The sequence below is a fragment of the Schistocerca nitens genome, chromosome 2 (assembly GCF_023898315.1).
Source record: "Schistocerca nitens isolate TAMUIC-IGC-003100 chromosome 2, iqSchNite1.1, whole genome shotgun sequence".
Taxonomy (NCBI): Eukaryota; Metazoa; Arthropoda; class Insecta; order Orthoptera; family Acrididae; genus Schistocerca; species Schistocerca nitens.
Genome location: NC_064615.1, coordinates 628,380,558 through 628,396,087, shown reverse-complemented (window position 1 = coordinate 628,396,087; position 15,530 = coordinate 628,380,558). Strand labels below are relative to the sequence as shown.

Here is a 15,530-nt window from a genome sequence, read left to right as displayed (position 1 = left end):
AGTATTTCGCAGGACATCAATAACCCCAAATAACTGGATGAAGAAACTTCGATTAACAATAGAAATCTTAAAGTGCCAATGATTAGGAGTGTTTTATTAATGTGATCGTTCTAAGTTACATAACGAAGAAAATCTCTGTTATTTATTAATTAATAAACACAGATCCCAATGAAGAAGCTAATATTAACTGTCACACGGGGAAGAGATGCTTCAAGAATGTGACATTTTTAGCGAAAAGAAGGTAATTTCAATCTAGATTAGCAAATATATTTTATCGCAAGACGAATATAACTATCGCAGTTGAAAAGAGGGCTATAAATTTTGAATGCTACAGCTTACTTCAGAAAAGCTAAGTTTATTTATAGTCGAATGTCTATTTTCCCCAAGGAAGAAAGAAACCTTATTGTATTTGGCAAAGCAGCATACTTTTATTGTTATACAAGGAAATTGTCATTACTTTGGAATCAGAAATAAAGTACTCAGAGATAATGGCAATCTAAAGAAAAAAATGCCTAGAGATATATGTAGCGTAGTATAAACGTAAAAATCAGAAATTTAGCACATTCTTCTCTTTATATTTTTAAAAGCATTTCGTCTCATATGACGTAGGCAAGGGTGTGGCGGTCTTTTCTCATCAAGCACATTATGTGAAGAATATGAATATGAAGTAAAAAGAGTGAAAGGATACCCTTTCTACGGAAACTTCCGCAGCCTAGGGTGCTGGCAGTTTCTGTAGATGGCCGTTATGTGACTTTGTTTCAGTGATTACGTAAGCAAGTCGTTTGTACTCATCGGATAGCCGAGGTAGCTGGTTAATGTCAGTTCGACAGAATAAAGAAATTAATGTATTGGACGTCATGTATTCCATTCCAGGGCGTCAGAAGTCAGAATTCTCATCCAGTGTTGCGCCCCTGTCTTACAACGAAATCAAGGACCAGGCACAAGTGGAGACCAGTGTTCTGGCAGAGTGATGTTAGGTTGGTATACCTGGATCCTGCGTTCCATTCCCCCTTCAGGCGACGGTTTTTAATAGGCGCCGACAGACTCTCTTCACCACTGGTTACGCCGACTGAAGAACACAGGGCTGTATCGTGGTTCCAGTTTCTCATTAAACGTGATGTCCCTTCGCAAGTTTGGTTCTCCCACGACAGGGACGGAAGTGGTGGCATGTAGAAAGTTGTCAACAGTAACCTACCTTAGACTACGAGTTTTGTTTTGGTTAATGAACCAAATGTCACGTAAAGTTATAGGGAAGTTATTCATCTTTTATTTGAACGCATTAGTTGTGGACTCGAACTCTGATCTTTCCTTTCGCGAGATTTGAACTCTTCAAGACAATGTAATTCCATCAGTTCGTTGCTTGCTCAGTATTCCAAACACCTCAAGGATTCTCTGTAAAGCATGTGTCTAGGTTCTAATCCTCTACCGCCACAAAAATTTTCAACATGTCTCTTCAAACTCTCTCATAAGCTTGTGGAAAATAATTTTGATTTTTTCTGTGCCTTCATTCGTTGTCAACAATTTTGGTGCACTACGTGATCAAAAGTATCCGGGCACCACCTGAAAGTCACTTAAAAGTTCGTGGCGCCCTCCATCGGTAATGCTGGAATTCAATATGGCGTTGGCCCAACCTTAGCCTTGATGACAGCTTCCACTCTCGCAGGCATATGTTCACCCAGGTGCTGGAAGGTCTCTTCGGGAATGGCAGCCCATTCACGAGGTGCTGCACCGAGGAAAGTTATCGATGTTGGTCGGTGAGGCCTGGCACGAAATCGGCGTTCCAAAACATCCCAAAAGTTCAAATGCTTCAAATGGCTCTAAGCATTATGGGATTTAACATTTGAGATCATCAGTCCCCTAGACTTAGAACTACTTAAACCTAACTAACCTAAGGACATCACACACATCCATGCCCGAGGCAGGATTCGAACCTGCGACCGCAGCAGCAGCGCGGTTACGGACTGAAGCGCCTACGTCCACTCGGTCGCAGCGGTCGGCCATCCCAAAAGTGTACTACAGGATTTAGATCAGGACTCTGTGCAGGCGAGTCCATTACAGGGAAGTTATTGTCATGTAACCACTCCAGCACAGGCCGTGCATTATGAACAGGTACTCGATCGTGTTGGAAGATGCAATCGCTATCCCCGAATTGCTCTTCACCAGTGGGAAGCAAGAAGTTGCTTAAAACATCAATGTAGGCCTGTGCTGTGATAGTGGCACTAACCACGCAAAACAACAAGGGGTGCAAGCCCCCTCCATGAAAAACACGAGCACACCATAACACTACCGCCTCCGAATTTTACTGTTGGCACTACATACGCTGGCAGATGACGTTCACCGGGCATTCGCCATACCCACACCCTGCCATCGGATCGCCACATTGTGTACCGTAATTCGTCACTCCACTTGACGTTTTTCCACTGTCCAATCGTCCAATGTTTACGCTCCTTACACCAAGCAAGGCGTCGTTTGGCATTTACAGGCGTGATGTGTGGCTTACGAGCAGCCGCTCGACCATGAAATGGAAGTTTTCTCACCTGCCTCCTAAATGTCATAGTACTTGAAGTGGATTCTGATGCAGCTTGGATTCCTGTCTGATGGTCTGGACAGATGTCCGCCTACTACACATTACGAACCTCTTGAACAGACGAGATCGGCTTGTGCGCTTTTGTGCTGTACGTGTCCCTTCGCGTTTCCACTTCACTACAACATCGGAAACAGTGGACTTAGGGATGTTTAGGAGTGTGGAAATCTCGCGTACAAACGTATGACACATGTGACACCCATTCACCTGACCACGTTCGAAGCCCGTAAGTTCCGCGGAGGGCCCCATTCTGCTCTCTCTCGATGTTTAATGACCACTGAGGTCGTTCACATAGAGTACCTGGCAGTAGGTGGCAGCACAATGCACTTAATATGAAAAACGTGTGTTTTTGTGGGTGTTCGAATACTTTTGATCACATAGTGTATGTGACGATTTCTACTGCTAGTCGGACACACAATTTTTCGAAACCTCGTTTCAAATACAAACATGCCAACTTCTGTTCGTGCACCACGAATGATCAGTCAGCACTGAATTCTAGTAGAAACACAAGCACGTCTCACTACAGGTGAAAGAAACCTGTATTTATGTCCATTTGTAGCTAGGAAACAGTGGCGACAGGTGCCTGATTCCAGTCACAGGAGGGCAATAATTACTCATGCGTCTCGTCATTTCACGTTCAAACAGGTCGCAACTGTTGAGAAAATTCGATATCTAACAACTGATTGTGCTTAATTATCAATCAACTCAGGTGCTGGGTTAGAATCCCCACCCGACACAAAAGTACGTGTCGCATCGTTTCAAGTTGTTTGCTTGTCAATGAAACAATATTTAACATGGTTGCTGAATAAGAGTCCTGCTCCTGTACAAAAATTTTCAGTTCTGCTACTCATGACGGCTAAGAATGAGGTACGCCACTTCTCTTTATGTTTAGACAGAAATGACGATCAGTGCATTGTTCGAGTCTCGATCAGGCATGATAACTTTGCTTAGTTATATCATTGCCTATAGATGCTTGCTTTGAACTCATATCCAGAACAAATGAGTTCGTCATGTCATTTAATGTTCGAACATATCTACAAATAGCTTCTCATGAATCGCTTTTATTTTTACTCCACTTTGTGTTAAATACAAACGGCAATAGGTGGGTTTCGAACTTTATTTACAGAGTGTTAGAAATGTAAGTGCATATATTATGAACATTGGTATCTTAATATGTACCCATTTCAGTGTGTTAGTTGCTTTTCTCTGTATCTAACAGTCTTAACGTAAACACGTCACATTATTTACTGTATAATGTTTTCTGCATGGTTCTGAGTGCACCAGTAAGTAGAGTATGCCTGTCAGTGTAGGCTAAATCTTTTGCATTCACACACCCACACTTCAACGCCTGGCCTGCTGCTGAGGGGAAAGGTAACATTAACGGCTTGCTCTTGCCACATGTACTTGGAGATACTACCTAACGTAAAAACATACTACTCCTAATAGCTCTTATTATTAGTCTGCAAATGAAGTAAATGTCGATGTAATATTATTACTCAGTACAGTGTCCTCAGTCACCAATAAAAGTATCTGCACTCATGCCCCTAACACTCAGTCTGTGCACAAACATTGTTGATGTGTGGTTTCCATAGAGAGATTGATACCGTTCATCAAGTTTTTTCTAACTGGTTAGTTCATTAACAAGTTTATACAAGCTCACTTACCAAGCCAGCGACGGTTAAAAGGTGGTTGGAAAACTCTTTAGAGAGCAAGAATATTTCGAGTTCAGAGATTCTTGAAAAATCACTTATTCGCAAACAGAAAGAAATACTTTTGAGTAATAATTATGGAATATTTATGTGCTAGATTAACAATCATTAGATAATAACGGCAGAGGCTACATTCTAGAAGTCTTTCTGATTGTAATAAATTTGTATTTACTATTGGCAAGGAATGTCTCACCTCCAATAAGGTGTTCCCTGATACGAGCAAGAACACCTTTCTGATGTGCACGCAGTTGCTATTGTTCAGCCTTTATATGAGCTTTGTCTCTGGTTTCTCTTAAGTTCGACTGGTCAGCAACAGCACATCTTATCATAAGATAGCTGCAGTTTTATGTCATTGTTGTTGTTGTAGTGGTCTTCAGTCCTGAGACTGGTTTGATGCAGCTCTCCATGCTACTCTATCCTGCGCAATCTTCTTCATCTCCCAGTACCTACTACAGCCTACATCCTTCTGAATCTGCTTAGTGTATTCATCTCTTGGTCTCCCTCGACGATTTTTACCCTCCACACTGCCCTCCAATGCTAAATTTGTGATCCCTTGATGCCTCAAAACATGTCCTACCAACCGATCCCTTCTTCTAGTCAAGTTGTGCCATAAACTTCTCTTCTCCCCAATCCTATTCAATACCTCCTCATTACTTACGTGATCTACCCACCTTATCTACAGCATTCTTCTGTAGCACCACATTTCGAAAGCTTCTATTCTCTTCTTGTCCAAACTAGTTATCGTCCATGTTTCACTTCCATACATGGCTACACTCCATACAAATACTTTCAGAAACGACTTCCTGACGCTTAAATCTATACCCGATGTTAACAAATTTCTCTTCTTCAGAAACGATTTCCTTGCCATTGCCAGTCTACATTTTATATCCTCTCTACTTCGACCATCATCAGTTATTTTACTCCCTAAATAGCAAAACTCCTTCACTACTTTAAGTGTCTCATTTCCTAATCTAATTCCCTCAGCATCATCCGACTTAATTAGACTACATTCCATTATCCTCGTTTTGCTTTTGTTTATGTTCATCTTATATCCTCCTTTCAAGACACTGCCCATTCCGTTCAACTGATCTTCCAAGTCTTTTCTGTCTCTGACAGAATTACAATGTCATCGGCAAACCTCAAAGTTTTTACTTCTTTTCAATGAATATTAATACCTACTCCGAACTTTTCTTTTGTTTCCTTTACTGCTTGCTCAATATACAGATTGAATAACATCGGGGAGAGGCTACAACCCTGTCTCACTCCTTTCCCAACCACTGCTTCCCTTTCATGCCCCTCGACTCTTATAACTGCCATCTGGTTTCTGTACAAATTGTGAATAGCCTTTCGCTCCCTGTATTTTACCCCTGCCACCTTCAGAATTTGAAAGAGAGTATTCCAGTTAACAATGTCAAAAGCTTTCTCTATGTCTACAAATGCTAGAAACGTAGGTTTGCCGTTTCGTAATCTTTCTTCTAAGATAAGTCGTAAGGTTAGTATTGCCTCACGTGTTCCAACATTTCTACGGAATCCAAACTGATTTTCCCCGAGGTCCGCTTCTACCAGTTTTTCCATTCGTCTGTAGAGAATTCGCGTTAGTATTTTGCAGCTGTGACTTATTAAACTGATAGTTCGGTAATTTTCACATCTGTCAACACCTGCTTTCTTTGCGATTGGAATTATTATATTCTTCTTGAAGTCTGAGGGTATTTCGCCTGTCTCATACATTTTGCTCACCAGATGGTAGAGTTTTGTCATGACTGGCCATCAGTAGTTCTAATGGAATGTTGTCTACTCCCTGGGCCTTGTTTTGACTCAGGTCTTTCAGTGCTCTGTCAAACTCTTCACGCAGTATCTTATCTCCCATTTCGTCTTCGTCTACATCCTCTTCCATTTCCATAATATTGTCCTCAATTACATCGCCTTTGCATAAACCCTCTATATACTCCTTCCACCTTTCTGCCTTTCCTTCTTTGCTTAGAACTGGGTTGCCATCTGAGCTCTTGATATTCGTACAAGTGGTTCTCTTCTCTCCAAAGGTCTCTCTAATTTTCCTGTAGGCAGTATCTATCTTACCCCTAGTGAGACAAGCCTCTATATCCTTACATTTGTCCTCTAGCCATCCCTGCTTAGCCAGTTTGCACTTCCTGTCGACCTCATTTTTGAGACGTTTGTATTCCTTTTTGCCTGCTTCATTTACTGCATTTTTATATTTTCTCCTTTCATCAATTAAATTCAATATTTCTTCTGTTACCCAAGGATTTCTATTAGCCCTCGCCTTTTTACCTACTTGATCGTCTGCTGCCTTCACTACTTCATCCCTCAAAGCTACCCATTTTTCTTCTACTGTATTTCTCTCCCCCATTCCTGTCAATTTTTCCCTTATGCTCTCCCTGAAACTCTCTACAACCTCTGGTTCTTTCAGTTTATCCAGGTCCCATCTCCTTAAATTCCCACCTTCTTGCAGTTTCTTCAGTTTCAATCTGCAGTTCATAACCAATAGATTGTGGTCAGAATCCACATCTGCCCCTGGAAATGTCTTACAATTTAAAACCTGGTTCCTAAATCTCTGTCTTACCATTATATAATCTATCTGATACCTTTTAGTATCTCCAGGATTCTCCCATGTATACAACCTTCTTTTATGATTCTTGAACCAAGTGTTAGCTTTGATTAAGTTATGCTCTGTGCAAAATTCTACAAGGCTTCTTCCTCTTTCATTTCTTCCCCCAAATCCATATTCACCTACTATGTTTCCTTCTCGCCCTTTTCCTACTGACGAATTCCAGTCACCCATGACTATTAAATTTTCGTCTCCCTTCACTACCTGAATAATTTCTTTTATCTCGTCATACATTTCTTCAATTTCTTCATCATCTGCAGAGCTAGTTGGCATATAAACTTGTACTACTGTAGTAGGCATGGGCTTTGTGTCTGTCTTGGCCACAATAATGCGTTCACTATGCTGCTTGTAGTAGCTAACCCGCACTCCTATTTTTTTATTCATTATTAAACCTACTCCTGCATTTTATGTCATGTTCGTCTCAAAGGCCGATATCAAACACAATATCTACTTCTCATTGATAGGTCTCTATGGTTGGGACATTTTTGAAAAATTAGTAAAGTTTGTATCTTTACCTTACTGAAGTACAGTAAAGAAGAATTTCAAGAGCTATATAGAGGTGTTTCAAATGTCATTCAGCTTCTTGGAATGCTTTTTTTGAAAATGACCAACCGATTTATTTCACCAGACGATTTACTTCCCAAGACGAGCTCGTGACAACTGCGATCTTAAAATACGTAAAACATTATGTCTCACGCAAGATCTGTCAGTATGGAGACTACAGTTTCCTTAATAAAGCTGCAGATGCACCATACGGAAGGTTAACAGGGGTTAGTTTCAATATGGACAACATAAACACTACACATGCGAGTCAGAGATGTTTATTTCTAAAATTTGGCACTGTTATTGTAAGGAATTAGATGATCAAAGTCATTTTATTAACAGCTAATCGGAGAAATTTCAGAGTAATGCCATGAACACAGGTACAGATGTTGTCAGGCGAACCTCCTCAGGTTCAGAGGCTCTCAATCTCACTTTCACTCTCCAGCCAGACTCCTTATGAGGAGCTGGAGTCAGATGCAGAGTCAGATTCGGAGTCAGATGCAGAGTCGGATGCGGAGTCGGATGTGGAGTCAGATGCGGAGTCAGATGCGGAGTCAGATGCAGAGTCAGATGCGGAGTCAGATGCAGAGTCAGATGCGGAGTCAGATGTGTCCTCCTCGGCTTCACTGTCTGCCGATACCTGTAACACGCCAGAATGACTGCAGATGTCACAATCACATGTACATCTTACAAGAAAGTCAATTTCATTATTACAAATTATCATACTGCTTCTAAATAATACAACTTATTCACCACAATTTCATGATGGTTCAGTATCAAATTAATCTCTATATAAAATTACAGATCATTTACAAAATGACGTAGTATTTTTTCCTTGAAGTCCTTAGTCTTCTGACTGGTTAGATTCGACAGTTTATAAATTCCTCTTTATGCCAACATCTTCATCTCAGTGTAGCACTTGCACCCCACGTCCTCAAATGTTTGTTAGATTTTTTACAATCTCCATGTTCCCATAATGTTTTGACCCTCTACAGCTCAATTTAATACATGAAAGCTATTCCCCGGTGTGTTTAAACATCTCATACCACCCTGTCAGTGTTTTCTACATGTTCCTTTCTTTTGCAGTTCTTGGAGCAACTTCTAATTTCTTGTCGGTCCACTTAATTTTTAACATCCTTCTGTAGCACCACAGCCGGCCGAAGTGGCTGTGCGGTTAAAGGCGCTGCAGTCTGGAACCGCAAGACCGCTACGGTCGCAGGTTCGAATCCTGCCTCGGGCATGGATGTTTGTGATCTCCTTAGGTTAGTTAGGTTTAACTAGTTCTAAGTTCTAGGGGACTAATGACCTCAGCAGTTGAGTCCCATAGTGCTCAGAGCCATTTGAACCATTTTTGTAGCACCACATCTCAGAAACTTAACTACTCTTTCCCATTATTAGATCTTTCTTCTATTTCTTTCACTGATTCTTCACTGTTTGGATTGAACCGGAGGGGCAAAAGAGTACATCCCGTCTTAAACCACTTTTGATGCGAGTGCACTGTCCTTGGACAGTGTATTTGAAACCAAAACGGCTTTGCAGAACTGTATGAGCCCGTTTCGGGATTTGCCGTCCATTTTGTTTCCTTTCTGTCCTAACAGACGAGGTTGCTGGGAGTAGAGGAAGTGAGGTCCCCCGTACGTAAGGAGAGGAACGTTACACATTGAGCAGCCCCAACTCTTTCAACCAGAATACTCACAACATCTGTACAGTAATATTATGCATATCTCACGTATTGGTGCTACAACTGGGGTTCATATTTTATGGAATATGCAAACCACCAGTTCAGCTGCACGTTAAAATTATTTAACTTTTCACTACCGCTCTGAATAGTGATAAGTGCCTGGGATATTTCGGAGTGCTTTCGAACTTACCACAACAGTCTCAGTAGTCTCGTGATCTATTTACCCATTACAAGTACCACTGCATTGTAATAACGGAAAGTCAAGTGGAAGTGAACTAGCAACTCACAGTATTTCTATAGGAGCAATCTGCCAAACGCATTTTCCATTCACGTACTGTGTCAACACTTGATGTCAGAATACTTCAACGGTATTCGTACTGGGTAGCATCGTATCATGAAGCTACTGAAACTGTTCTAGTATGCGGCAAAAAACTCCAAAAGAGTCCTGATACTTCTGTCCTGATGATTGTTGAGTGCAAGTTTGTGAACATCAAAGAATTTAAAACTGCTATTCAATGCCTATGCTACATTTACTGAAAATGTCAAACTGTCTCGATAATTCTATGTTACTAGTTTCGGATGGCAATTTGGTATCTTCACGTGAGTTTTCGTGCTGGGTTGCACCTTAGTCACATCGTAACGGAACACAGCATCCGTCAATAGTTAGGACCTACTGCTATAAGACTGTGACACCAATGTTTTGCTAATTAAGGATAATGAACTGTGCGTCATGAAAATTTCCGCATACAGCATTTGACAATACGTATTAGCTTAATAAATCATTATACTTTTCAAAACTACCAGGTATCGACCAGATTGTTCCTTTGTCACCTGTTGCTCTCGTTAACCAACATGTGATGTTCATTTCATGTTACAAGTATTTTGTTGAGAATTCCTCATTAGATGAAAGAGAAGCCTGACGGACTTGACAATGATCGCAAATTAAATGCCTAATATTAAAAAATAATTAAGTAAGATTAATTATTAAAATTATTAATATGTTTGTTCATTCGTGTGTCAATTTTTACAAATGTGTTTCTTGTAGTAATAGAACAAACCTGAATTGATGTTTGTCTAACCGTACACCATTCAAATATAAAATAGCTACAGGTTTGTTTGAATTACGGGAGCGCGTCACTAAATTATTGGAACACCTGAATTGTCTATTATCCCGCAAAATTCCTTTTACAAAATTGCAAGGTCCAATATGAACCGAAAAACCTAGAGATGAAACCGCTAGGCACTACTGCCAAAGGGACCGCGAAGACATGGTTAGATTGATTGTAGTACGCACAGAGGCCGTTAAGCAGCCGTGCTTCTCGTACGCCATACGCGATTGGAATGGGAAGAAACCCTGGATATATGGTACAATGCTAAGTACCCTTTCTCATGCATCGGTTTGCAGAGGGTTTAAGTAGATGTGGAATAAATATCGTTCTACCACTGGAAAGCTATCTCTAAGCCAAAGAACTAACGGCTGGGTTACTTGTCATTTCGTTACAGAAAACTCGTTATTGTGGCATTAGTGGCCATAAATACTTTGGTAAATCGACCGAATAGACCAGCTAATTACAATGCGCAAAATTCACTTATAAAGAGTGTATACTGTATGTAAGTAACGTGTGGAATAATTTCTTATGTGCTAAGAGGCAGACATGAGAAGTGGCTACTCACTGCAGAGCTGCTGTCGTCAGCAGAAGCGGTGGCGTTGGCTGCGGCTTCGCTGCTGCTGTTGCTGACCTGATTAATTGCATCTTGTATACCCTGGTTGATGTTGTTGGCAATCTCTTGGGCTTCGTCTTTTATGTGCTCGGCGGCATCTTGGATCACGTTAAAAAACAAGGGTGTCGCCGACACCTTGAATAGAAAAAGGGAGCAGCTTGTCATCATTATCGCATCTCCTTTCACTTTTGTATGACCATGAGAAACTAAGTTAACTTAATAAATCTCAAAACAATGTTCTTTTAGGAATACATACGAGGTTATTAGTCCTAGGAGTATAAGTGATATAAGACTGCAGGCTTTCGGGGCCGATGTCTGGTGCTAAAATCTGTGTCGTCAGGCCACATCGTATTCGTCTTCAAATTTCTTCGTTCTTAGACTTTTTGAGCCCTCTTCGGATTACTGAAAAAGCTCCAAGGAATGGTAATCTCTGAGGAAATTTGAAGACGAATATGACCTAACGACTCAGATTTTGCCATCAATGAAGAGCTATGCAATTTTTGGTCTCTAAACAGTGTCTTTCGTGACGTAAAACACCGACTCGCAAAAAAAAAAAACATTAGTACTGAAGCAGTTCAATAATATATTATGAAAAGCCTGAGGAAAATGCGTAAGGATTGCAGGATGACAATCTGTTTAGAATTTGCTGCTGAATAAGCTCCTGTCACCGCCGTTATACGCCAAACCATAAAAAAAAATAAAAAAATAAAAAAAACTGTTCTCACTGACTGGAAGAAAGCAAATCTCACGCCCCTCTACAAGAAGTATAGCAGAACTAATTCTCTATGATATCGTCCAATCTCATTGAAGTCCATTTGTTGTGAAATCTTAGAACATATTCCTAATTCAAACACAATGAGTTATTTCGAAGAGAATGGCCGCCTCCATGCCAATAAACAGGGATTCCTAAAACATCGATCTTGGGAAACACAACTTGAACTTCCCTCAGGTTTCATCCTGAAAGCCATGGATCAAAACAGTCACTTGAATGGAGTGTTTCTTGGATTCTGTAAAGTATTTGGCTCGGTACTACGCCAAGAGTTCTTAACAAAAGTACTGTTATATGGATCAACAAACAAAGTTTGTGACTGTATTGAAGATTTAGTGATAGATAAGACGCAAAATTCTATCTTGAATGGAGAGTCATTCACAGAAGTAGAAGTAAACTCAGGCGTGGCCAAGGTAAGTTTGCTGGGATCCTTGTTGTTCCTGCTATATATTAGTGAGCTCGTAAATGACATTAACAGTAATTTCAGACTTTTTACGGGTGATGCTGTTACCTATGATGAAGTAGTATCTGACAAACGGCACCATTATGCAGACAAATCTTGATAAGATTTTAAAGTGGTGTAACGACTGACAATTTGTTTCAGATGTTCAGAAATACAAAATTATGCGCTTCATAAAAAGAGAGAGAGCATAGTGTCCAATTACCACAACATCTACGAGTCGTAACAATAATCAGTCAGTTCATACAAATACACGTGTGTAACAATTTGCAGAGGTATATGATGGACTGATCCCACAGTTTCAGTTGTTGATGAGGCACGTGGCGGACTTCAGTCCATTGGCTGGATACTGGAGAAGGAGACTGATTGTAAACCCCTCGTGCGTTCCTTTTTAGAACACCGCTTACGTGTCTGCGCCCCTTACCACATAGCACCAACAGGACATATTCCCCGTACATATTCCTCGTACGAATTGTCACCAAGCTTGTTTGAGTCATGGGAGGGCAGCACAGAAATACAGGGAAACCTGAACTGGTACTCTGTAATATGGACGCTGATTAATTGTGAGAAAGTCTAGTTAAAGAGTTTCAAAAACCAGTAGTAAGTGAATCCACCTGTTTCTTCTTCTCCTGATTCCAGATGGCTCCTTTTGACATAAGTAGGCGACAAAGAAAAATTAGATAACTATTTACGCAATTAGAAACTAGTTGCACGCACCAACTAAATCCTAATTCTTATTTGTAAGGCAGAGCAGAGCAGATTGCCTTCATTCCAACAAGCTTAAAGTCTCTTAAGTGAAAATACAGTATAGAATTTGTATTTCACTGTCGCTCCAGCGCCTTTCTTGTTTCCGTTGTACACACAGAGTCGCTACAAAGCGTGATATCGTGCAGCCACTGAGAAATAACACTGCAGACAATCTAAGATGTAAGCCTTCGTAGAGGCAGCATTTTTCACCTCTCAAACTCCCTAAATTGAGGCCTTCTTGTGTTTCGAGGTTACAGCAATGTTTTGGAACTCTGCCTTATAAAATATCAACAGGATTACATAGAAATTAAACATGAGTGGAAAAAAGGGAATAACATTCAAGTAGCACAAATAAAACCAAGAAGAGTTTCGAAGAACAGGATATATGACAAATACGCAGAGCACACAGAAGAAAAAGTGGACAAACAATCACTACACAGTGGGCATTCAACATGATTAAGATGACCTGGAGTAGAACAGTTATTGGCAAGAAAAGTGAAACCTAACATATCGCAGATAAATGTAACCGTATAATTAGTGGTAAGTTAAAATATTTGGGTACTAAACTTCTGAAACTTGAAGAGACACCTGGGTCAAAAACAGGTTGCTTTAATAACAACAACAAAACAGCAACCAAAACAAGAATTCTAAAGGCAACAAATCGGCTACCTACATTTCCCCATATTTAAGCTGTATACGCATGAAGAAATGAGTAAATTTTTGGCTAGTCCTAATATCAAAGAATAGTGGATGAGATTATAATTGCAAGAACCAAATATGAAAAATATTTACAAGCAAAGCACAGAAATATTAATAAAGCAAATGTGCGGTTTATCCAACTACCTCGAAGATTTACGTTTAGGAGAAGTGAAAAAGTGAATGTTTAGGATTTTAAATATAATTACGGTCAAGCAGCACGAAGTGACGTTATAATCTTAGAGCGAAGACAATAGTGACAGACTGTAATGGACACTATTTCATTAATCACGATCGACGAAGTAGACGTCTGCAGGTAAATTAGAAGATTGGTTAGTTAGAGCCACGTTCCATATACCACATACCATATGGCTACGTACGCGACACTTTAGAGGTTTTTACTTGACTACTTATTTCCATCGAAGAATATCTCTGATCTGTAGAAGGAAAAGTAAGGGCAAACTATTTTCACCTACATTTAAGAAAATTTATGCTTAATGCCAGACTTTTAATTTTCATGGGTAGATTTTAAAACAGTTTTATAGCTGTATATTCACTATTTTCTGTGCCAAAATTAGAATCACTAGATGGAAGTGCAGATCTTTTTCCTTCTGGTGTTGTATTTATGAATATCACTATTATTTTCTAACTGCAGTGGATTTATCAACGAATTAATGTATTGAGATGTTGTGTTTATTAATTCTAATTGCTTCAGTTGATGTCTGATAACGTACATGTGTGATGCCAGCACACATTTTTAATTCCTTTCTGTTGTGTAGATAAGCGAGATTTACGCGAGATTTACGTAATACCTTAAGCGAGATTTACGCAATACCTTATCCCGCAAACAGGAGTTAATGAATATATGCAAAAATGTTAACTTATTGGTGCCAAGTAGACAGTTGTTTTTATGGCAAAAGTAGCTGAATATAAATACGTTATCAGGTCTGCCTTACGGTTTTTCATCAATGTGAAACCCGAGAACCTAGAATTTGTCTATTGTCTTTTGTTGGCACAGCACTTTAACAGCAGAAGGAATATTTTTTACTGTAAAACACTGAATGAGCTGCGATTTTTAAGAGTTTAATACAAAATAAATTAAAGGATAATTTACTATCCCTATTGATGGTTCTATTTTCTGTTTAATTATTATTAGGTTCTGCAGCTTCGAGTTCTAATTTTGTAAATGGAGAAAAACATAGTATTGAACTATCATTCATATCTTATAGAGTTGATATCTGTAATGTTCTATCCATGCAGAAGTGAAGAAACCGTGGAACCAAATACGAAATGAAGACTGTAGGAAACAGCAAAAATTTACTACAAATCAAAAAAGTGATTCGGATTTTCGAATGGATAGAGATATTATAGGGGAAAAGCGATTACTAATAGTGTCCTGCCAGCGATGGTAAAATAGTTGCAGAATAGCAGTTAAATTATAGTAAGAAGGATGTCCAATGTAGTAATGATACAGAAGATTACGATTATGTGGCCCGGTCCCATGAGAAAATAACGCAGTAAGATTTGTGGCTTTGTCTTTCCAAGAAACAGATAAAAATATTTTAGTGTAGTTACTAATTTCTTTTTATTGGATACATATTCAGATGCATCAGGTTAGTCATAATAACTTTTTCGCTCATTTGATCACAGAATGAACTAGTAGTTTAGGATTTACCTGAGCCACTACGGCCAGAGCGAAGACAATCACCAGTTTGGAAGTCATTTTGTTTAATCGAAGACTCGACGCAACTGCCTTACGCTAATAATCGCGGGGTATTTAAAGGGCAGGCGCCGTCTGTAGCCGCACATGTTCGCGATTTTCGCAGGTGTCTTACATTCGTCATCTGCAAACAGCGGTCCTTGTGTTTCTGATTACTCAGGTGGATGTATTCTGCCAAAAAATAACTGGTGTTTATTTGTCATGCGACAACATGTGTCTCAGAAAGGAAATTTTTCACTGATCATGCCTTACACAATAACCGACGTCATGAGCGGG

At 39.8% G+C, this 15,530-nt stretch overlaps 1 protein-coding gene across 1 annotated transcript; it reads right to left on the bottom strand.

Moving 5' to 3' along the window:
- Positions 1-7,721: 7,721 nt before the first annotated feature.
- Positions 7,722-15,331, bottom strand: LOC126236728 (clumping factor B-like). Its single transcript, XM_049946253.1, has 3 exons — positions 15,210-15,331; positions 10,815-10,997; positions 7,722-8,099 (listed from the first exon to the last, which is right to left on the bottom strand). The coding sequence occupies exons 1-3, from the start codon at positions 15,255-15,257 to the stop codon at positions 7,914-7,916; spliced, it is 417 nt and encodes a 138-aa protein (XP_049802210.1). The 5' UTR covers positions 15,258-15,331; the 3' UTR covers positions 7,722-7,913.
- Positions 15,332-15,530: the final 199 nt, after the last annotated feature.